General features: G+C 35.4%; 1 protein-coding gene across 4 annotated transcripts; it reads left to right on the top strand.

Moving 5' to 3' along the window:
* Positions 1–549: 549 nt before the first annotated feature.
* On the top strand, positions 550–20,599 carry LOC106942928 (neuroplastin-like). Of its 4 annotated transcripts, XM_015026302.1 has the most exons (9): positions 550–949; positions 6,465–6,812; positions 8,056–8,224; positions 8,309–8,403; positions 10,366–10,499; positions 13,695–13,968; positions 16,802–16,823; positions 18,210–18,286; positions 19,596–20,599. In XM_015026302.1, exons 1-8 carry the CDS (start codon positions 859–861, stop codon positions 18,268–18,270), a joined length of 1,194 nt encoding a protein of 397 aa, XP_014881788.1. In that variant the 5' UTR covers positions 550–858; the 3' UTR covers positions 18,271–18,286; positions 19,596–20,599. The 4 variants fall into 4 exon arrangements, with proteins under 4 accessions (XP_014881788.1, XP_014881782.1, XP_014881771.1 ...); XM_015026296.1 differs by lacking the exon at positions 6,465–6,812 and having other exon boundaries at positions 571–949; XM_015026285.1 differs by lacking the exon at positions 550–949 and having other exon boundaries at positions 6,407–6,812.
* The last annotated feature ends 2,657 nt before the right edge of the window (positions 20,600–23,256 follow it).

Below are 23,256 nucleotides of genomic sequence, written 5' to 3' on the forward strand. Positions count from 1 at the left end.
CATAATATATTATGTCTTTCCACACACACCTGCACACACTAAGAATAATTTGTAACAATCAATTGACTTTTTAACTGTGGGAGAAAGCCATATTATGGAGTTTTGCACTTCTTTGTGTCATGCTCTTTAGATATTAATTTTTTAATCTTCATTTTTTAGTATAGAGTTAGTAGTAATTACTGTAGTAATTACTTACAAACAGAAAAACAAACAGAAAAAAATATGTGTATAAAAATAAATGTATGTCTCTGTGTTGTAAATATTTTTTTCTTGGATATTTTGCTTGTTCAAAATCAATAAATATTTCATTTCGTTTAATTAGCTCCTTAAAAATGTCTTAAAGTATATATATATATATATATATATATATATATATATATATATATATATATATATATATATATATATATATATATATATATATATATAAAAAAAGTGGACAGTTTGTTCAACATTTCCTGCTGAACAAACTGTCCAACAAAACCACCGGCTTCCACCTCCCTGCCTGTTCCCTCATCATTGCTCTGTGATTGGACGTCGTGTAATAAACGAGGTCCCGTTGTCTCTGCGCTACTTCGAAATCTCGCGGGAGTTGGAATTTAACGGCGGATTAAAAAAAGGTGGTTCCTTCCTCGGCTGCAGCAGCAGCAGCTCCGCAGCACCGGCGCTGACTGACTCAGTGGAGCCGCTCAGGTAGCAGCACCGCCGCGGGCTCCCGGTTCTCTACCCAGCGACACTTCCCCTCCTCTTCCCCCGCGTCACTCCGCAGGAGTGTCTGGGAGGCTCCGTCCCGCATCGCCGCCACCCGCTCGGGTCACCTTAGCGCTTCCCTTACCGGCATTTCTCCGGCAACCGAAGATGATACCTGGCAAGCCGAGAGCCGCAGTCATGTCCTTATCGGTGGCGATATTCGGGACGCTGATGCTGCAGTCCGTCTCTTCCCAAAACGGTATGACATGTTTTCTACTTGTATTAAAAAATAAAAATAAAAAAATTAAAATGCATGCCTCACATTCTCTCATCATTGCTGGAATGCGGGTTTTTTAAGACTGCAGAGACATTTTTAATTAAATATGAGAGATCTTTTTTAGCCTCAGACATTCCCTGCCAATGTGGATAAACTGTTTTTAAATAAATAAAAAGGCTGCTTGCGTTAAAAATGAAGGGTCAATGAATCATTAATAGGCTTCAATCTGTTTTCGGAAGGCTGAATTGGGCCAAACGGAGGCCCGAACCGCGTCCCTAAAATGTCCTTTGAAGTGTGGTGCTGAATACTGAGCGGCGCAGCCAGTCTGCAAGGACCGGTTCCGCTCATTAGTTTGGAGATGAAGCTGCACCCTGAAAAGTTAAAAACAAATCCCTTCACATGCATGCTCAGATATCCGCAGCAGAGCTCATCATGTAGGCCACGATGATGTGTAATTAGATGTAGGACTTCAGGAGTAGGGCTCTCTGTAAATAGCATCAGTCCATTTTGCTGCATGCTTCTATTTTTAGTAGAGAGAGATGCTGCGCTGGGAACCGAGACTTTAATGTCCCACCGATCTGTTAACTCCTCTCTCTGAGATGTTCTCTGCTGCAGAGCAGCGTTGATCTTGCAGCGCGGACCCCCTCTTGGTCATAAATCTCATCCCCAACAAACGGATTAAGGCAGCATTACCCCGAGTAGCTGTTGCTGCCGGGGTGAAGCGCTGCTGAGCCGGAAGCTTTGGCCCATGTGTGGGACTGCGTTGCACTCCTGCACACTCCGTCCTTACATATCAATCTGAGGAATAGTTGATAAAATCCTGATTTGTTCTGTATTAGCTTTGTAACTTATGATGAATTCCAGAAATATTGTTGTTTCGAGTCGATTTTCAAGTAATATAATAGCATAACAATGCAAGTTCCACCTCTCAATGATTAATAAGCTTTGAAATTAAATTAAAATTCAAAAATACTTTGACCCCAAGGAGAAATTAAGTGTTGTTGTAACTCATATCAATTCAGGTTTTTCAAAAAGTTATTGTAGATTGTGATGGCATTTTAAATATCCAAAATAAAATTCAATAAATAAAAACAATTTCCGAAATGTTAGTCATCAGCAGTAGTGTTGCACCGATTCTGATTACCGATCTTTAAAAAGCCAGACCTGCAGATTCTGATTTTGGCCGATATCAATTTTCTTTTTCTGAAATGTTGCTAAATATATCAAGAAAATCGCTGAATTGGCAACAGGGGGTGACTGTTGATAGCTGTAGGATAAAAAACAGCAACCATTAACAATAAATAGAAAGGAAACAAACAAAACACACAATCAATATCAATATATATCCTGATAGACACGTGATCAATATCAATAAATAACATGTCTGATAGAATATTCAACAGAGAATGTGGCTTGTTTGTTGTTGTCATAGCAACTCCATAGCGACTGTCATGACAGTTCGTTACGGATACCTACCAAGATGGCTGTCAGCTACAAAGTTCTCAGAAATGTGACGTCACACGAGGACTATGTGCATCAATTGATAATAATTAATTAAATGCCGATCCAGAACCGCACAGCATTCTGGGGGATGTAGGCAGAGGAAAAGGCTTCAGCCGCTTAGCCTCTCATGGCTAGCTGAGAAAGGTTGGTGGAATCAACTAATTCACTCACTCTTTGGTTACCTAGCAACTCACTCACTCTTTGGTTACCTAGCAACAACCAGTTGGGCAACTTGTGGGAAGAGAAGGAAAATTTAAATGTTCTTGTTCATTATATCATCCAGATATCTCACAGTCACGTCATAAGAGTTGTTGTGGACGGTGATGCTCTAGCAGTCAGTCTTGCAACAACTCCAAAGAGCCCTCTGACTGAAGATTGCCGCTGTATGAGTCTCATGAGTGTCATAATATGCTAACAGCTCAAAATCTGTTACTTTTATAACTGTCTGAAAGTAAGAGCAAAAATCTTTTCCAGCTGCACAGCATCTAAAACCAGAGGGAATCGTTGCCAAACATGCAATGATTCAAGCAAAATAAAAACAAAAATTCAGAAAATAAATTTTAGATTTCAAGGATTTCAATGCATCAATTTTGGTCTTTTATTAATTTTTTCAAGTGTCGTTTTTGGGGGGTGGACAACCTACAACAGTTTTTTTTAATTGTTTTCATTAAAAATCCACAAATGTATTGCACAGTTTTATACATTTGTGGAAACCCTAAACAATGTTTGCAAAAGGAGGACAAACAGAAAATTAATTATTAAATGATGCAAAAACAGAATCTTAACTGTGTTTTGTGTTTGAAGAATAAACCAAACGAGTCTGGCCGTGATTTTTACGACTCTTCCTGTTCTCTGTGTGGTGGATAAAAAGTCTGGGGTCCAATTAGCGTTGCCGTTATATTTAACATCAAAGACCATTTCTGGTCTCTGACGTGTTTGAAGCTCAGAGCTTTTTGAAACTCCCTGATCTCCTCTGATGAACAAGCAAAACTCTGAAATCAGTTACAGAAAAATGATAATCTTGTTATCAAGAGTCGGTTCATGTTTGACTGAAAAAGTACAAACTGTGCAAAAATAACTGCAGATATGAACTTTAATAACTTAAGTTTAAAAGCTCAAATTTAAACAACTTCTAACTCAAACTTGTACTTTCTGCACTCTGAATATTTACTAGATTACAATAATTATCTTGTACACACAAAAAGAAAAGAGAGAAACTAAAAACCAATACATAAAAATATCAGCACAAAATGTTTTTTAAACTTTTTAAAATACATTCAGAAACATTAAACTTAAGTTTTTAAGTGACCTGCACTGCATTTTTATAGATATAAATGTGTGCAAAGTTGGAGTAATATGTTCTTAACAAAATATTTAATTCTGGCTTTATTCAGTGTTGATATTTTTATGTAGGAATATTTTTTGTTTTTTCTCTTTTATCCTTTAAAAACTGAAAGAATTTAAAGAAAACGTATCTGCAAACTACAGCTGATAACATCTTGAGTAGTTGGTCAGAAAGCAGTTATTTATGAAGGAAAAATAGAAAATCCTTAAAATTAAACTTTAATAAAGCATTAAAATGTCTTCCAGCTCTGGTGTTAAATGTTCATTAGAATTTAAAGTTTATTGATTTCTCAGAATGTGTTCATGCATTTTTATGCCATTATATTACTTAAAAACGATATTATCGTTTATCACAATAACTTATGGAACAATTTATTGTCCAGAAAAAAATTATTGTGACAGAGTTCCATATATTGCATTTATTTGACTGAAAAAGAACAAACTGGCTTGTTGCACATTTTAATATTTGTATTTTTGATGCAATAATTGGTGAAAGTTTCAGTAAAAATAGAAGCATTAAAAACAGACATAACTTCTTTAACCTCCATTTGACCGTCGTCCCTCTGACATCTGGTCTAAATAAACTGACAGCATCCGCCTCTCAGCACTTTAAATCTGGAATTTACATTTTTTCCATCAAGCTGTTGTAGGAATCTGTATTTTATATTTGAGCTTCATCATGTCTGCTGGAATTAAAAACAGGAACTGTCCGTTCTGAGTGATTCCTTGGATCTGTTTCGTTTTCTTGCTCTGTTGCTGAAGTGCGGTTCTATGGAAACACTCGGGGTCCACCGCCATGCGCCTACACGCTCCCCGGAGAGCCGGAGCTGCACGGCTCGTTTAAATCTCCTCCGTCTCGGCCGCTCCATGCTGTCTGGATGCAGACAGAGCCTCCTCTTCATCGTTTCTGTTACTTAAATCGAACTAAAAATCGTTTTTAATAGCAGCTGTGCTTGTTCTCTGGTATGTCTCATCACTGAATAATTATCTAGAGATCACTAATGATGTTTTCATTAAGCAGACACGACAAAGTCACATAAAGGACTTTTTTTTTTTTACATTCCTGTGATGCAGATTTTATGGCATCATTAATTGAACAAATTAGATGAGAGCGGCCTCGAAGGGATGCCCCGAAAGAATTGAATTAAAGATTCCCAGGAATAGCAGCAATAATGGCTCAGGCAGACGTGAGGTCATGTCTTCAGCTGTTCAAAAAACTCAATGCATTTGGTGTCACCTGGTTTACACACTGTAAAAAAATGTTGTCTCTAATTTATGGTGGAATACTGGCAGCTGTGGTTGCCAGAATTTTACCATATAAATATGGATTTTGCTGTATTTGTAAGGTAAAATTCTGGCAAACACAGCTGCTGGTATTTTACTGTAAATTAGACAAGTTGTTTTTACAGTGCATATTTTTGTGTTCCATGTAATGAGGTTGTAGTTTGCTTTTGTCTTGAATTATTTGTGAATTTATATGAAATCCTTTCCAATTTAGCTTCGCTGCAGCCTTATCATAACAGACTGAGATTGATTTTAATATTTATGGCACTAAATAAGACTTTCAGATATGTTTAATCGGACTGGAGCTGGGCGTTGAATTGATTTTATTGATTAATTCAGTTTTTGGTTTTTGAAGATTTAATTTTTGGATTTTGGGTTTCCATAGTTCAGAGTGATGTCAGCGAGTCCAGAGCCACCATCTTGATTCAGAAGGGTCTTTTTTTTTACATCTTCATATTTACTTATACNTTGANCTCAAGTCAAAATATACAAAGTATTAGACTAAATTTTTTATTTTTTTAAAAAAGGAAAATAAAGTTGTAATGTTACAAGAATAAAGTCTTAATATTTGCAGAATAAAGTTATAATATTAGGATAATTAAGTAGTAATTTGATAAAAATTCCAATATGACACATAACAAGAAAATTAAGCTTTTTTTTTTTTAAACAAAAAAACTTTTTCTCACAATTTTAAGATGTTATTCTGGTCAAATTGTGTATTTATTCTGCTAATATTATGACTATATTCTTGTAATTACACAAAAATTGCTGTAGCCTAAGCTTAATACTCCACTATATAACTCACAGAAAGGATGATTGGTATAAAAGCCAATTATTGAACATATTTTCTGCCAATCATAATTTCGTAAGAAAAATTGAACTGATTAAAGCCAAATTTGATGTGTCCAATGGATCATTACTAAGAAAAAATATAGCAAAAAAACTCCAGTAAGAATAAAGTAATAAAATTAAGAGAATGAAGTGATAATATTGTGACTATCCTTGTAATACTACGACATTAATCTTGTATCATTTTGACTTTATTCTCATGCGAGTTTATTCTTGTCATTTTATGTATTTTTTATTTTCTTATTGTTGGCCTAATACTGTTTTGTAGGTATGAAAACACATTTTATTTTCAGCTGCATTGCCCAGCCATAAGTAGGACTAATATTTAAAAAAGAGGAAGTTTAGGTTTTATTTCTTCATCCTGTTGATTCCTTTCTTTTAATACACCTTTTCTTGTTTATTCAGTTATTTTTTCCCCCCTCATCTGCTTTCTGTTGCCTGTTTTTTTTTAACCATTCCTTATTTTGGCTCTTTATGTTTCTTGTTTTGATCGATCTGGGGATCTGCCGCCCTCCAGCGGGCTTTGTGAAATCCCCTCTGTCCGAAACCAAGCTCACAGGCGACACCTTTGAGCTGTACTGTGACGTGGTAGGTAACCCCACCCCAGAAATCCAGTGGTGGTACTCCGAGATCAACCGGGCGGACTCTTTCAGGCAGCTGTGGGACGGCGCCCGCAAGCGGCGGGTGTCGATCGGCACGGCGTACGGCGTCAACTCGGTGAGTGTGCTGGGCGTTGCGCACCTCACCCTGGATGACGCCGGGACCTACGAGTGCAGAGCTAGCAATGACCCGCGGCGTAACGACGTCCACCAAAACCCGGCCACCACGTGGATCCGAGCTCAGGCCACTGTCACTGTGCTGCAGAGTGAGTGGTCAGTGTTGAGAAACCCAGCTACCCATCACTTCCTGTATGACTCTCCAGCGGATCAGTAGCTCCCTCTGTAGGTGCCATCCTCCCCTGCAGACTTGAAACTGAAGGAAAGCAGAAGATAGTCGCATTAAACTGCAAAAAAACTAAATCTTACCAAGTATTTTTTGGTCTGGTTTCTAGTGCAGAGACCTTAGTGCAAAACTAACTTACAGGAAAGTTCAACCTTTTTGAGCTTTACATCATGTTTTAAAGTTATTTCCTCATCGAAAACATACCTGGAGTGTTGCCTTGATTCTTTCATGCATGTTTCAGAAATCTCTTGATCTCCATGGCAACCATTCAGCTGTGCAAAACGCCTGGGTGGACTAAGCCCCGCCTTCCAGACGCAGCTCCTCCTCAGAGCTGCAGTTTCCAATTGTGTCTTTATTGGAAACTGCTATGTGAGAAGCTTTGGAGCTTCTGCCTCACATAGCAGCTTTTCCCAATGACTTCCCCATTCAGATCCTTCAGACTAGCCAGCGGCAATTAGCAAACACCTGGTGGAACTGAGCATCTGCTGAGCTCATTGTAGGAGCTACTTCTCAGTGCAAACGCTGGTAAAAACGTTGTTAAAGGGTTAATAGAGGAGCCATGTGACGACTTCCTGGAGGCGAAGTTTCAGAAAGAGCAGGAGTTTTTAAAGAGACAGAGGCCCAATTTTAAGGTGTTTAAATTGCAAAGAAAATTGGACAAGAAACTAGACTGAAACACTTGGTAAGATTTAGTGTTTTTGCAGTGCATTGTCTGCAGCTGTTCTCCTAATTCAGTCAATCCTTCGATGTCCATCTAGAGGCAGCCTTCCTCTTTATTCCCTGTGTTCATTCTTTTACCTTTCCACACTTTTCTTTAATTTTTTTTACTTTGTTTTCTTAACATTGCAACATTTATAATTTGATTTTAGTTGCTTAAAATAATCACAGTTTAAAAAACTTACATATAAATTTAACAGAAAAGGGAAGTTTCAACAGTAACCCAGCATATAAAATATGGTGGAGATCAATTATGAGTGGGCATTTATAGAATTATTTAACATTTATCGAAATAAACTTTTTGTTTTAAGAATTTTGATTTATCTTTGTTATAATAAATTCTAATTACTATTTTCTTTCAAAATATTTATTTTAATTTTGTGCTTTTTTGCAGTGCAGGCATTATTTTATTTTATTTTACTTTTTGCTGAGTTGTGTCTCTGTTACAGAGCCATCGATTTCCGTCTCCGAGTCGGTGACGATCACCTCAGACATGGACAGCATCTTGCTGCAGTGCAACCTGACCAGCTCCTACGGCAACCCCAAGGACAGCTACTGGATGAAGAACGGGGAGGAGATCTCAGCAACGCGAACCCAAAACAAGAACACTGAGCACAGGTGGAGAAGTTAGCACCCCAGTCCTAAATATATCGCCTTGTGACCTGCTTTTGGGTCAACTTGAGGTTCTGTTCTGATCTGCAGGCTCGACAGACCAAGAGGAGACTCCGCCGGCTTGTACATGTGTGTCTACAACTTTGAAATGGCTCCACCTGCCAACGCCACCATCGAAATAAAATGTAGGTGCTTATTTTTGAGCTGCGGATATATATACCTTTCTTAAAGGTGGCCTATTATATTTGAACAGATTTTGATAGGTCTTTGCGCTATACAAAATGTATTCATTACAGTTTTTTTTTGCACTTAATCATTCTTGGATAATACGATTTTAGTCTGCTCAGTTGTAGCTATTTTGAGCTCCTTTCAGAATGAGCTGTTTTTGGGCGTCTGTCACTTTAAATCTGAGAAAGCTAATGGTCACGCCCCCCAACTCAATTATACTCACACATAAAAATGGCTACTTTGACTGCATCATCTGCTCTGGTAGCACAATTCGTACCATCAGCCTGTGTTAAAATAAATACTTCCAGGGATGGTATTTTTATTTCTTTTGTTTTGTGTGTCATTATGTTTTTAAAAATAGAATATGATTTAAAGAGAATAAATAAAGGTAAAAACAGCATTTTGCAAGACTGCCTCTGGAAACAAAAGAAAAAATCAAGTAAAGTATGTGCCGGTGTACAATACTGAGGAAAGATTGTAATCAGTTCATGTTCACCATTAACACATGGGAAACAACTCATAAAAAATGTGATTATTATAAAGATAAAGATCTTTTTTTTTTGTCTTTGATGAGTCCACCATAGGCCAAGTTGAAGGTAGCTGCTAGCTAACAGTCCCATGGGTTCAATACACAATTCTTTACTGAATTATAATCTTTGAACTAAATTATTCATTAAGAGAATTATAATATTGTTTAGGAAAATAGGTCTTCTTATAACAAGTAATATTTTAATTAACATAAATAAATACGTTACACTTTGTTGAAGTTCATTTTAAGAATAATTTATAAGTATTTCTTCAGCGCAAATGAGTCAAACATTGTTCTTCTGTATCAGATCGGACAGTAACAGCTACTGCAGTAAAACCAGTTGAACAAATGTGCTGGAGCTCAGCTTCCGTTGCTAGGTAACGGGCAGAGTTCCGCTGTGGTTGCTAGGTAACAGCCTGGGCTTCCCTGGGGTCACTAGGTGAGAGGTCAGTGCATTTTTGATTTGTGTCTTTACATTCCAAAGATTGTTTTTTTTGAAACAACACATTTTTCAAACACAAAATAACATGAATTTATTGATTAAAAAAACAAACAAACAAAAAAACCCGACTGGGTTGTTACTTTTTATTTTTTATTTTTAACGCTTTGACTGTTTTTAAAAGCACTAGAAATTCAAGTGGAAGTACAGAAAGCATGTAAAATGTGAGTTTTGCATGAGGTCCCATCTGAGCTGTGAGCCGTCGCTGCCCCGTCATGTTGGACCTGTGATTTCAAACGGCTCTGCTGGCTGCTCAGGGCAGCCGGCGCCCTTGACACCTTCATCCAGCCAATGCCCGGCTCAGTGGCAGCAGATGGTGTCTTGTTTGCCTGATGGCGAGGGATTAGGACTCAACGGTAAAATCCGGTCAGCCTTTTCTGCCGTCACACATGCATGACTGCAGAGGCCAATTGGATTTTTGGAAGGTGTGCTTATTATTTGTTGGACTGTTTCTTCTGCTTGTTAAAGCAGAAATTAGCAGTTTCCTAAAGTACATAATTCATAACTTAATTCATATTTATTAATATTTAAATTTATTATTTCCTTCTTAATAATATATAGCATTTATGAATTATATATTCTTTCAGTTTAAGTGGCAAATGTCAAATTTTAGAGCCAAAAACCCAAACAAACAATCAGCATTTCCATTGATTTTCAAAGTGAAAAGTCACTTTTGTTAAACACAAATTACTTCTAAAGGACAGGTGTCAAACTCAAGGTCCACGAGCCAAATCCGGCTCGCCATAGCTGTTCATTTGGCCCTCTTCAACCTGTGGCTCTTTAGACCTTTCACAACAGCTCTTAATAACTTTGGCTCAAATAAAAACTGCAATATATTCTATGTATTTTTGTTTCTTGAAATAATATCTGAATTATAATTTTTTGTTTCAGCTTCTCCCATCATAACAGGCCACAAGCGCAGTGAGAATAAGAACGAGGGCGACCGCGCCGTGCTCTACTGTAAGTCTGTGGGCTACCCTCACCCCGTCTGGACCTGGTACAAGATCGACCCGACTGGCATAAGGGTAGGTCATCAATAATATCACCAGACACAGTTTAGGAATGAAAATTAATTTATTACTTAACTCCTATCCTCAGGTTTCATGTAGCATTATTTCCTTCAATGTGAATGTACAGTAGGCCTGTCACGATAAGCTATAAATCAATTGATCTCATCAATAATTTCCATCTGCATGATTTATTGTTTTTTTCTTTTCTCTCTTTCTACCAAAAACTGGATGATAAAAGTTTTCAGTTTGGCGTTTTGGTCTCAACTAGCCTTTTTTTTTTTTTTTTTGGAAGGACAATTTTGTTTACAGAGACTCTGTAATTCATTTTTTAAATATCAAGTTTATTGAGCTTTGAGAATGTTTTCATGAATTATTATGCCATTATTTCTGTTGTATTGCTTGAAAATGGTTTCAAAACTACAATATTATCATTTATCGCGATAACTTCAGGGACAATTTATCGTCCAGCAAAATTTATCATGTTGACAGGCCTGTGTGCATTATTTATTTTAAGTTACTTTTCTGTTCATAATTATCATTATTGAAGAAAATTAAATGAACAGATAACATAGCGTGGCGATTTTTTGTATCGATTTTTTTTATCGTCATCTATTTTAATAATCATACCTGTTAATTGGAATACGCAAAGACTAAGACACCATTTGCTGTTGAAAAAAGACATTTTACATCACAATCAAGACACTGAGTGTTTCAGACGTGTATAGATATTATTAACCATCAATTGGTGGTGGTAGAGTTTATTCTCTATTATACATGTTATGATGCATCTGCTGCCCCTGCTTGATCCTGTAGGGTGTTGGAGAAAATCCCAGCTAACAAAAGGGGAAGAAGCAGGATACATCCTGCACAAGCTTTCAGTCCCTGTAAGGGTTTAGAATAATAATAAAAAAATACAACATAGATCAATTTACATAATTGCTCAAAGTTGTAAGAAAACCTACACAGACAATCCATCAAATCTTTCCTTTTTCTGTTTCTTTGCTTGTTAAGTTGATAGAGTTATATAATAAAGAGGGAAACACTTTGAAAAGACGAGACAAACCAGTAAGAAATGTCTCACTAAGAAAAAAGCCGACTGGAAAATGAATGCAGGGGTCAAAAACAGGTTGTCACTTCCAAATCCAAGTTAAAACTGTTGGCCTGCCTGATCTGAGCAGAAGGCAGAGCTGCAGATTAGGAAGTCAAAATCCACTTTAGCTAAGCCACCATTTATTTAACGACTGTAATCTAATACTATGGCTTCTCATTGTGAGGCAGCAATTGGGCCCAAATTTTTCATTTGTTTAACATATTAAAGAAGATGGTGGTTTGAAACCTCAAATATTTATGGTGCAATATGAAGAAATGCAACTGCAGCAAAGATGAAGCGCACACACACATTTTCAAGCTTAGAAAACCTGAAAATAACTTATTGCTTCATAATTTTACACTGGAAAAACGAATGAGAACAAAAGACAATAATGAGGATTTTTTTGTTTGTTTATTTTAAAATTGGTCTTGAATTAATAGGATGTTAAATCTTTGTAATAAATGTTAGTATTTTAAATTGACCAGAGTGTTTTCTACTGAGGTTTTAAGTTAAACGTATTTAGTTTAATCAATTTGTAAAAACTAGAACGATCTGGTTTTCTGTCAAAGTTAACTAATTCAGATTAAAAATGTAGAAAATAGTTTATTTGTCTGGCACGTTTTAGAAACGATCATTAAGTGCTTTACATGACAAAAACACAATAAATTATTTTGCAGCGACGTATTAAATAGAGATAAGGAAAATGTGCTATGCAGGATTGATTCAATATTTAAGTTATTATTGATAAAAAGAATAAAAAAAATAACATTACTTTTTAAAAATATGAAATTTATTAAAGGAACTCCATGTTCCAGCAGTTTTGCAGTTTTCTAGAAGTTTGTTCAAGATTAATGGAGAGTAAAAACTGAATCCTGCTTCTCTGTGTTTGGTCTCAAAACAACAATATTATCGTTTATTGCAATAATTTCTGGGACGATTTATCGTCCCAGAAATTTGGTTTTCATGGCTGGCTTAACTACAAATCTTTAAGGTATTTTGCTGCTAAGTGTGTCAGTGACTTATAAACAAAAGTATTTTAAAGTCCAGTATATATTTTCCTAGTTCTGGATCAGGACTGAGCAGATCTGAGTCTCTGATTGACAGGGAAGTGGAAAGAAAATCTCTTCACATCTTGGGGTGTCGAAGTCTCCATAGCAACCATTAGATGCTATATTTATGCTAACTGGTTGTTTTCAAGGCCAGAAAAAATGATTTTTCAGACATTTATCACTGCAGAGTGATAAATGTGAATGGACTTTAAAAGGAGTGAGATGAAATTGAGTTGATCTGCAGCAAACAGCCCTGATGAGTTTGGCAAAGGATGAATATGTGGAAAGCTCGTCATGCTTTCTGCTGACTGTGAATGTGTGAAGTGGTGATTTCTGTTTCTCAGGCTGTGTTAGATTGCATGACCTCTTTGAAATACCAGGACATTTAAATTAAATACTGACAGACTTTACCTGTAAACACAACATTTTTTTGTATAATATAACCAGGATGCAAAACATTTGGACAGAAAAGCACAGAGACGTCCCAGTAAATCATATTATTCCTACGACTGTAGAGAAAGCAGAAGAAGTTATAAAACCACACTACATGTAGAGGAAATATACAGGAAGGATTCATCTCTCAATCTCTGTGAGATATAAACTTATAAAGTGTTATAGAAGAAGAATAAATGAAGACCTGTTGATAAAGAAGTTTGGCTCCAGCGATCATTAGAAACATACCTCTGAGTATTAGGGCTTTGCTAAGAAAAATAGATTAAAAAATAACCTTACGAGAATAAACTCGTAGGAAAATTAAGTCAAAATAATGCCAGAATAAGGTTGGAATAATGTGAGAATAAAGTTATAATTTTATTACTTTATTTTCATATTATGACTTTATTCTTGTAACATTATGATTTCTCGTAATTTTATTTTTATTTTCTTAGCGTAACCTATGTAGAAAATAATTTTTTTACCCACTAAAGAGTTGGATTTCTGTCTGATTTTTTTCTTTTTAAATCTTCCTGGCTTTTCATACATCTTTCTCATGGTGCATCTGTAAAACCAGCAGCTTTAATTTTCCCAAACCTTCATGAATCTGTAACGGCTTTGTGTCCGACCCGTTGGCAGGACATCGACAACTCCACCGGACGCTTCTCCGTCGTCAGCAGGGAGAACTACACCGAGCTGCACATTTCCAACCTGGACATCAACCTGGACCCCGGCGAGTACATGTGCAACGCCACCAACATCATCGGCGGCCACAACGAGAAGTTGGTGCTGAGGGTGCGCAGCCTGCTGGCGCCGCTCTGGCCGCTGCTGGGCGTTCTGGCTGAGATCATCATCCTGGTCATCATCATCGTTGTTTACGAGAAGCGCAAGAAGCCGGAGGATTTACAAGACGGTGAGTCACCAGCTGTGATGCTCAACCATCAGGTGTGTGGCTTTGGTGTATTAGGGAACTCAGTTTAGGTTTTTTAATATTAATTTGTAAATTTTTGCATTTAGAGCAGCTTTCCTCGCCGTGGTTTGTTTTCTAGTCACTTAACACTGCGCTGCGGCTGCAGTCAATAATTTATCCCGGTCAGGTAGACGCAACACAGACACTGAAGGCTGCACCTTGTCACAACAGCTTCATCCATTTAATATTAATGAGCAACCTGATCCTGCAGTCCTGCAGATGTGGACTTTTTCAATTATTAATTTATTTCCAGGGAAGCTGCTGCTTTGAAAGCTTCTGCAAACTTAACCAGAGTAACTCGTCTTTCAGCTGCTTCAGTGCCAACAAGTGGCTCTCTATTATTAGTTGCTTTGTTTTTGAGGGTCGGAGGACAGAATAAATTATGCATTAATGGTATTTGAGCGACCTTTTCCCCTCCATTTGATATTGTCTCACGCTGATCAAACGCGACACACAGGAAATCAGTGAGAACAGAAAAACACAAACTTTATGGTTTAATGAGAAAACTGGATTTAGGAATGTTAAGTTTTTATTAGATATGATTAATGAGATTAATCAGATTAATCGATAATGGAAAAAAAGCAATTAATTTAGCAATTAACTGGAGTATATAGTTTAAAAAGAGCCATTTGTTAAAAGACCAACATACTCAAAGTTTTAACTAAGCCAAAACTGTACAAAATATATTTACTATTTCCATTTAAGACAAAAAAAAACTGTCAATATGTTCTACACAGAACTCCTTGAGTGACATTTTTAGCTTCACCTTTTCAAAATCTGTTAAAAATATCTCGTATTAAACATCTTTTGATAACTAATTATTAACCAGTTAATTAAAAAATCAATAACAGAAACTGTATTAATGTTTATAGCCTGAGTTTTTCACATTTTTTAGCTGCAGATGCATCCTGTGATAAAAGAATGCTGTGTTGTTGCATTTTAGGCTACAAAATCTACAAACTTTACACATTTAAAACAGGAATTTAGTTTTTTTTTGCTTGCATCTTGTAATAGTGAGGTGGAGAAACAGGTTGTCAGATAACTTAGTAATGATTGATTAAATCCAAATAATATAGATTTTGAAACATTTAATAAAAGCAGATTAATAATCTTGATCTGGTGAATGGAAAATGTTTTGTGCTCAAATGCTCAGGATTTTTTATTTAAATAGAAATTTCTCAGAACTTTGTGTTAAACAGAAATAATTAAAAATCACTAAACTGGTTAAGTTTTTTGTTTGTTTTTTAGTCTGTTAGCTGCTGAATGTTTTAACAGACCGCTGTAATGTCTCCCGTCTTCCTCCTTCCTCCTCCTAAATTGCGTAACCCAAACCGTGTTCGTGGTAAGTGTGAGACGTTGCATGCTGCTTGAATTTTAATGCATCTTATCTTCCTCCTCTTCATAGCGCAGCTTCTGCTTCTGCTGGATTTTTTTTGTTTTATTTTCCAAACTAATCTCTGCAGAAGCATGCGTTACGTTTCCAGTGAAGTGAAGATGTTTTGTTTCTCTCAGTTCTTTCTGCTGTCACTGTTTCACACCGTTACTAACCAAATGAGTCTGACAGACCTGTGCTTATCCAGGCATGACGGCAGTATAGACATGCTGCATGTTACTGCTTACATCCGGACATTTTGCATGTGCACACTGGTGGAGGTCAAAAACATTCTTTTATTTGCCGACCACAGAAGCAAATGAAACCTGGAGATGTCAGTATTATTGATTTACTCTACCAAAATGGGAAAATAAAGCTGAAAAACCAGTGAAGAACAACTCAAAACCACTCGTATTTTTCTTTTATCTGGCTTCCTGTGTCGGCTATAGTATACACAGACGCGTTGCCGTAGCAACCGGCTGACAACAGCTCCACTACTGTGCTTGCTAGGATTCAACACTAAAAAACATGCAAACAAAGAACAGACCATTCAGTCCGTTACAGTGCCATGTTTTCAAGCCCGATGTTTATTTTGTGATTATTGATGAGTGATCGTATGAACGCAGCGGTGATTGATTAGCTCATTTGAACACCTGCTCCACCGACGATCTGTCAGAGAACTGCTGTGTGTTTCGCCTTTTTTATTTATGTTTTTGTTTTCCATAACTTTTTGTTTGAATTTTACACAGAAACAAAATACATGTCCACATTCAGCTCTATCAAGTAGAGACAAACGCAATAGTAACAACTACATATATATAAAAATATAAATTTTAACTGAAACAAATCACAGATATTTCACATCTACATGTTAAGGTTGTCAAAGTCAAGCTAGCATGTCTGACCTACTTCCCTCTCCCTTGCTATTTTCTCTTAGTTAAAATGTTTTACTAACTTGTGAAATGTGATAACCTTTGAACCTTGAGAGGATTCAGCAAAGCACTGAATCCTCTCTTCTTTCATATATTATGAAAACGTTTAAGGTTTACCGTGTTACGTTTTTAACTAAAACCATGCTAGTCATCGCCGGGTATCAGGTTTTTGCCCTCCAGCAGGGAGTTGTGTTCATGAAATCACGTTCAACATGTCTATAATATTTAAAATCTGTATTTTGATTGTGTGTAAATGTGTTTTTTTTAATTGAGTGATTTAATCAGTTATTTTTCTTTTTAGCATGTAAAAGTCTTCTTTATGCTGCCTCTTCACTCCATCAGTCTGTATAGATGTAGAAATGAAACGGCTCTGTGTGTTTCAAGATAAACTCGTGTGATTTCATCAGCGTGTTCACCGTCTTTACCGTTATTTTATTCATTTTCTGCTCCTCGTTTCTCCCTGTTGCTGCAGACGATGACCTAGCTGGACCAGTGTAAGTACCAACATGCAGCCTGTGCTACCTTATCTGTGTTAAGCTTTGTGAAGTAGTGTGTGTGTTTTGTTGTAGATTATCCTGATGGATCTCACTGTAAATGGTGTCCTCAGATCTGGGTCACAGAACATACGGTTGCAGTATTACTGTTTCAGATGTCGAATAAATCCCTGGATTGTCGATGTTAGAGTGGAAGACGCCTGATCTGAATCAAAAGTTGACATCTGCAATATCGATGAGGAGATAAATGTGTTTTTCTGTTGCTAAAGGTTTATAAAAACCGTAGTTAATTGCAGTTAAGTAGGTGTGGACGATATAGACTTATAGTTTTATTATGATATTTTGTGGTATTATTGTGAAAACGATAAAAATGATGAGGAAAAACTACGTATTGCTTCCTTTTTAGGAAACTGTATGAATACAACAAACAAAGATACAAACATCTCCATTAGTAATGTGCTACTTTAGTTCACCAGTCACGGAATGAAGTGTGATTCATATCATGTTTTCAAATTTATTGGCCTTTATTGAACAAACAGTGGAGAAAATAGTAAAATTAATAATCCCAACAATACAGCGAGTTTGGGGGCGATTTAAACATAATTAATGGGAATTTATCGTCATGACGATTAATCAGAATTCTTATCAGGATAAGAATTTTATCACGATAAATTATAAACAATACGATAAATTGCGTCTACTGTTTGGGATTTCCACAACAGTGAAAACTTTGAGTAAAAGTATATTTTTTTTGCCAGTACATCTAATTTACACAAGGGGGTAAATAATTTCAGTTGAAACTGTATTTGAAAAAACAAAAACAATGTAAAGACGATGTTCATCTGTAATATTACAATGTTGTTGTTCCAAAGTGTAATAACCTCAGTTCTCAAAAACCAGCTCAATCTCACGTGAAACGGTGATTATTATTGGAAGACTAAAATAAATGGCTATGAAAAATATAGAACTAAACCACTGATATGATGTAGAGCAGATATTTTGGCTACATTACAACATTTTTCATTTACTTTAACAGGGACAAGACATTACAAAAAAACTACAACAAGTTTAATGTGAGGCCTGCACTGCAAAAACACTAAACACTATCTAGACTTAAAACAAGCTCCTATATCTTGTTGAAAAGTTACTTGTATATTTTGTCTTAGTTCAAGTATTCTGAAATATTTGTACTAGAAACTAGACCAAAAGTAGTTTTGTGTTTTTTCAGTATTCAAAAAGAAACTAGAGAACTTTTTTTCTATTTTCTGCATGTTCCAACTTTAAATTCCCCCATATATTGTCTTAAAACAGTTAGATTTAAATGTACTTTTTATATTTTTAATAAATGCAAGATGACTACTGACTGTTGCTTATTTTCTGTTTAAGGAAAACTAATTCAACCAACAACCACAAAGACAAGAATCTCCGTCAGAGGAACACAAACTGAGAAACCTGTCTGAACAGTGAGTATTTTATTCCTTCTGGAAGTGATTTTAATGATCAGCCAAGAGATGCACTGAGAAAATCAGCTGATCTTTAGCTTAATTTTACCAACAACCAGTCAGGAAGCTACACGTTTTTTTAATCAATTGGAACATAGCAGCAGAAGCAGAAGGAAAGAAATCAGACATCTGTTGCTGATGGATTTTTCTCAGATGCTATCAGACACTGCTTGATGTTTTTGACGGAGCTAAATCAGTTTTTGGTGCGTCAGTCACACTGAGTCACCGAAGACATCGAGTTCAAATTAACTTCTAGGAATTTTCTTCCAGATCGCACGGTCTGGCCCAGCTTTAAGGGGGACCTTTTACACAAAATTCCCATTTTTCCCATTTTTGTAATTCCATTTGAGTTTCTGCTGCTTCTAAAATCAACCCAAGCATTAAAAAGAATAACAAAGACGATAAAAAACACTCAGCCGTTTATGGCAATAAGTTTATGTTTTTTGATATCTGGGAAACGAGCCATTTAAAAAAATCTCCCAACCCCAGCCGAGCCCAGCCTCGTTACCTAGCAACCCCAGCCGAGTCCAGCCCTGTTACCAGGCAACCCCAGCCAATTCCAGCCCCGTTGCCTAGCAACCCAAATGGAACTCCTGCATGTTTGGTCATCTGGTCAGCCTCCATTAACCTGTTTATGGAAGCTGAATAGTGCCTTAATTTTATCCTTTTGTGCTTCTAAAAGTTGAATTTAAGAAATGTAGATATTTTGAAAATCTCAGATTTAAACTGAGGAAATATTTTCTGTAGAATAAACGCAGGGAGATTACTGCTGATATGTGTATCTTGTTTTAAGTCAATTTCTTAATTTTGATTTAAAAATAACCTACTGGTTCCACTTGTAGATTGTTTCACTTATAACAAGGGAAAGATGTGTCGACTTTTTGTCAATATTAATCAATTATTCGCACAAAACACACTCCCATATCTTGCTGAAAAGTCACCTATAAGTTAGTTTTGTCTTATTTTTCAGTATTTGGACTAGAAACTGGACCAAAAATGTCTAGGGAGAGTTTGTGTTTTTTCAGAGTATATTTTATAATTTTTCTTCACCTGATGTTGGCTCCTTTTTAATAATTAATGAACACTCATGACAGTAATGTTTTAATGAATCTTTTATGCAGGTCTTATATATTCTTATTGTTCATAAAGAGAAGCTAGGATAGGCTACACTCATCGTCAGGGGAAGCCTGTTCTCAATATAACTCTGAAAGATGATGATCTGTATTAAAGATGCTGGTTTAATGATTAAATCTTTTCTCTTTGTTTGCAGGTCTCATTAATCATGTATTGACCATATGAAGGTAAACAAGAAGGGACTCCATAGCTGTCGCTCATCAATGTATCTGCCATTAGAGGAGTGGTTGTGGGATCAAATGAGGCATGCCTTATTATTTCATTGTGTGAGGGTGTGAGACATGAAGCTACTCAAACCATTACAGAGTTGACATTATAACCATTGTTGCTGCATGCAGTTGTTGTTTGAGTTTTTTCCTTCTTAATCGCTAATTTTATATTTTTACAACTTATAAAATAATGCATGCGAAATATTGACCTTCGGTTTGACACAGAATAGGCTTTCTTCCTGATTTTTTATTTATTATTATAATTATTATTATTTATTGTTATTTTTCTCCTGAGGTTGTGGAAACTGTACTGTGAAAAACAAAAACCCTGCAATGTAAAAGAAAAGATCACCTTAATGCGGTATGACAGATGTGTATAGTTTTATCATTCTTCTGCATACCATTAATTCATTTTATTATATCATATAAATATATATAAAATATATGTATATCACATTTAAGGGCTTTGCAGTGTCCCTCTAAAGCTGTTTAAGGTTTACTTTACTTCATGTATGTACTGTATGTAATAAATCGCTATAATTATGTATCAGATCATTTAATATATAGATTATTCATATCATATGATGCACTTAAATGTTAAGAATAACGACAAACTGTACAAATCTACTTTAGGAAATCTGAATCATTCTAATATATTATTTTGTATTCATGTGTGTTGTACAGCATGGCTATTATCCTATGCAATTATTATCCATATCAGTATATTGAAAGTCATTGCAGCTTCTGATTCCTCTGTGACAAAGCTTTAAACTAGTAGGATCACCGTAGAGCATCGACGGCATATTTACACAGCTGCATGAGTTTTCATCAGCTGGCATGGGAGGTGGCGGGAGAGAGACCCATGTCAGAGCTGACACGTTTCCCAGGACTTCAACTCATTTTTAACAATAAATATATTAAGACAAACAAACTGTGGTGTTTTCTTTAAGCAGTTTTTATATATGGCATATATATATAACGTCTTACATGTTTGGAATCAAACACTCTTGCGGCGTTCCCTGTGAAAATGTGTGAAGAGCACCATCTAGTGGATCATGAGGGAATTACAGCTGAGGAGAGCAACAAACATAATGGCTATTTGCGAAGTTACACATTAAAAAATGAACAATAATTTGTTTTATTTAGCTTGTCATGAAAAAAAATCAGTCATATTTTAACTATGTTATTCATACGTTTATAAATTTCAAAGTTCCAAAGTAAATATTTAAAATGCAGATAAATATTTAGTTTCGAAACTAATTTTATTAGTAATATTTAGTTTCGAAACTCCAATTTAAATAAAAATTTAAATTGGAGTTAAATGTTGAAATATTTAAATTGGAGTTAAATGTTGAGTTTGCAAGCTAAATATTTAGCTTTCAAATTAAACATTTTGTTAGAAAGCCAAATATTTAGTTTTCAAACTAAATAGTTCCAAAAGAAATATTTAATTTGGAGCTAAATATTTTTTGAACTAAATTAGCAAATATTTACCTATCTAAATATTCATTTTCAAAATATTCATTCATTTTGAACATGAATATTTAGACAGGTAAACTTAATGAAAGTTTAGTTCAGAAAATAGTTTTTAGTGTAAATATTTATTTGCAAAATTAATATTTAGACAGCTGAACTTAATACTTAGCTTTCTGACTAAATATTTAATTTGAAACTTATTTTAGTTTTCAAACTAAATATTTTAACTCTAAATTAAATATTTTTTCCCAAAGTAAACATTTCATTTCAAGCAAAACATAAAATGTTTAAACTAAATATTTACTTTCAAAACTAAATATTTAACTTACTAACTAGATATTTGGGATGCTAAATATTTAGCTTGTATGCAAGTTGGCTTGCCGATAAGTGAAATATCAAACTAAAAGCTGGTCTGTATAATTTCCTCCATTGGCGGGACTGTTTTCCTGCAGCTCTAATGTGAAAACACGTGGAGAATTGCGCCATCTAGTGACATTCTGATGGAATTACAGCTGTCAGGAGATCAGACTGATGAGGACCAGCAAAGTTTAAGAACAGATTTGTGTGGAAATAAAAGAAAATCTCCAGCATGGAGGGATCAAAATACACAAAACAATCCTTTTTTATTTTGTTTTAACATTTTCTAAGTTATTTACAGAGAAGACCAATAAAGGGTTTAACTTACAGAGGAGAAAATGAAACTTCAGTAATTTTGATGTCTCTTTCAGAGGGATTTCACAGAGGCGGCCAGATGGAGAGCATTTATTTCTGGATGTCATACCAGAAATAAAAGCCATAAGTTTTATCATGGTGCTGTATTTTATTAGCAGATACAGCACAGGTGTTAAAATGTGGCACCAACAGACAAACGATCGAGATAAAAAAATTCACAGCCGTGATCAATATCCAGAGGTTTGTTAGAGGACATTAGGAAACCAACTGCACCATAAACACCAAAGACCATAGCAGGTAGGTTACGGGAATAAAGATTTAGAGAAATCTAACTCAGAATTAGGTTATAAAACAAATGGACTTTATATCTAAAATGAAATCCCTGCTGAGGATCATGGACTAATTACAGATTATTTCTGCCTACCTGTCATGATGTTCTGTTTGAAGAGGACCCAAAAGCTGAGATGCTGAGGCAGAGAGTAGATTTGAAGATTCAGTGAAAAAAGAAAAAATGAACTAAAATTTACACAAAGGAATGGGAGAACAGGGAGCCAGAGGAGAACAAAAAACATCAGAAACAAACAAGAAGCATGACGGGGCGAACAAAATTTAATTTAACAGGAGGATCTTATAGCTAGGAATAAATAAACATAAATTAGAATCACTGAGAAAGGACTGATCTAAAGTAAAATTAGAAAGAAAACTGATGTAATCAAAATGAGAAACTGAGGAACACAATAAGAATGGAACTACAATAATAATTAAACACTAAAGCAACTCTAAACAACCCACCATTTTTATCTTTACATTTAGCTTGTAGGTCAGAATGTGGCGAGCAAGTAAAATGAATAATATTTTTTATCATCCCCTGCAGAAAAGGATTTAAAATTATAAGCAAGGAAAAAAAACTCAAATTGTTGTTTTTGACAGGCTTGACATAAAAACTCAGATTTATCATTAATATTAAGCTTCTTAAAACTCAAATTCAGATTGAAATTGTATTAGATGTCAGTGTTTGTGCCAGTTGTTTAGTTGGTAGAGATAGAAATTAATTTTCCAAGTGAACCCTGAACTCCAAGGAAGGTTTTCCAAAAGAAGTGGCAAATTACAAAAAAAATTGCAAAGTAGCACTACTTAATATTTTTACTCAAGTAAAAGTAAAATGTATCCGTCCCAGAAATTACTCAAGGAAGAGTAAAGAAATCTACTCAAGTACTGAGCAACTGATCAAATTATCAGTCATTTAAAAACTACATCATCAAAGGGACAATAATATAAAGCTAAATGGAAATTTTAATGATCAAAGTGGCAATAATTCATGAAAATAACAAAAACTACAAAATCAGGCTAAAGAAAATGTTTCTAAATCAGTTTATTTCAATATGAAACAGACATTTTACTCAATTAAAAGTATAAATGCTTCCTAATAAAATTCTCAAG

This window comes from Poecilia latipinna, unplaced genomic scaffold, assembly GCF_001443285.1.
Source record: "Poecilia latipinna isolate Pla-1442-1.1 unplaced genomic scaffold, P_latipinna-1.0 Scaffold97, whole genome shotgun sequence".
NCBI lineage: Eukaryota > Metazoa > Chordata > Actinopteri > Cyprinodontiformes > Poeciliidae > Poecilia > Poecilia latipinna.

Bases quoted from the DNA above. Each gene is read 5' to 3' on its own strand.
- LOC106942928 (XM_015026302.1), top strand. From the start codon at position 859: ATGATACCTGGCAAGCCGAGAGCCGCAGTCATGTCCTTATCGGTGGCG. The intron at 10,500-13,694 runs GTAGGTCATCAA...ACCCGTTGGCAG, and splicing joins TCGACCCGACTGGCATAAGG to GACATCGACAACTCCACCGG. The intron at 16,824-18,209 runs GTAAGTACCAAC...TTTCTGTTTAAG, and splicing joins GATGACCTAGCTGGACCAGT to GAAAACTAATTCAACCAACA.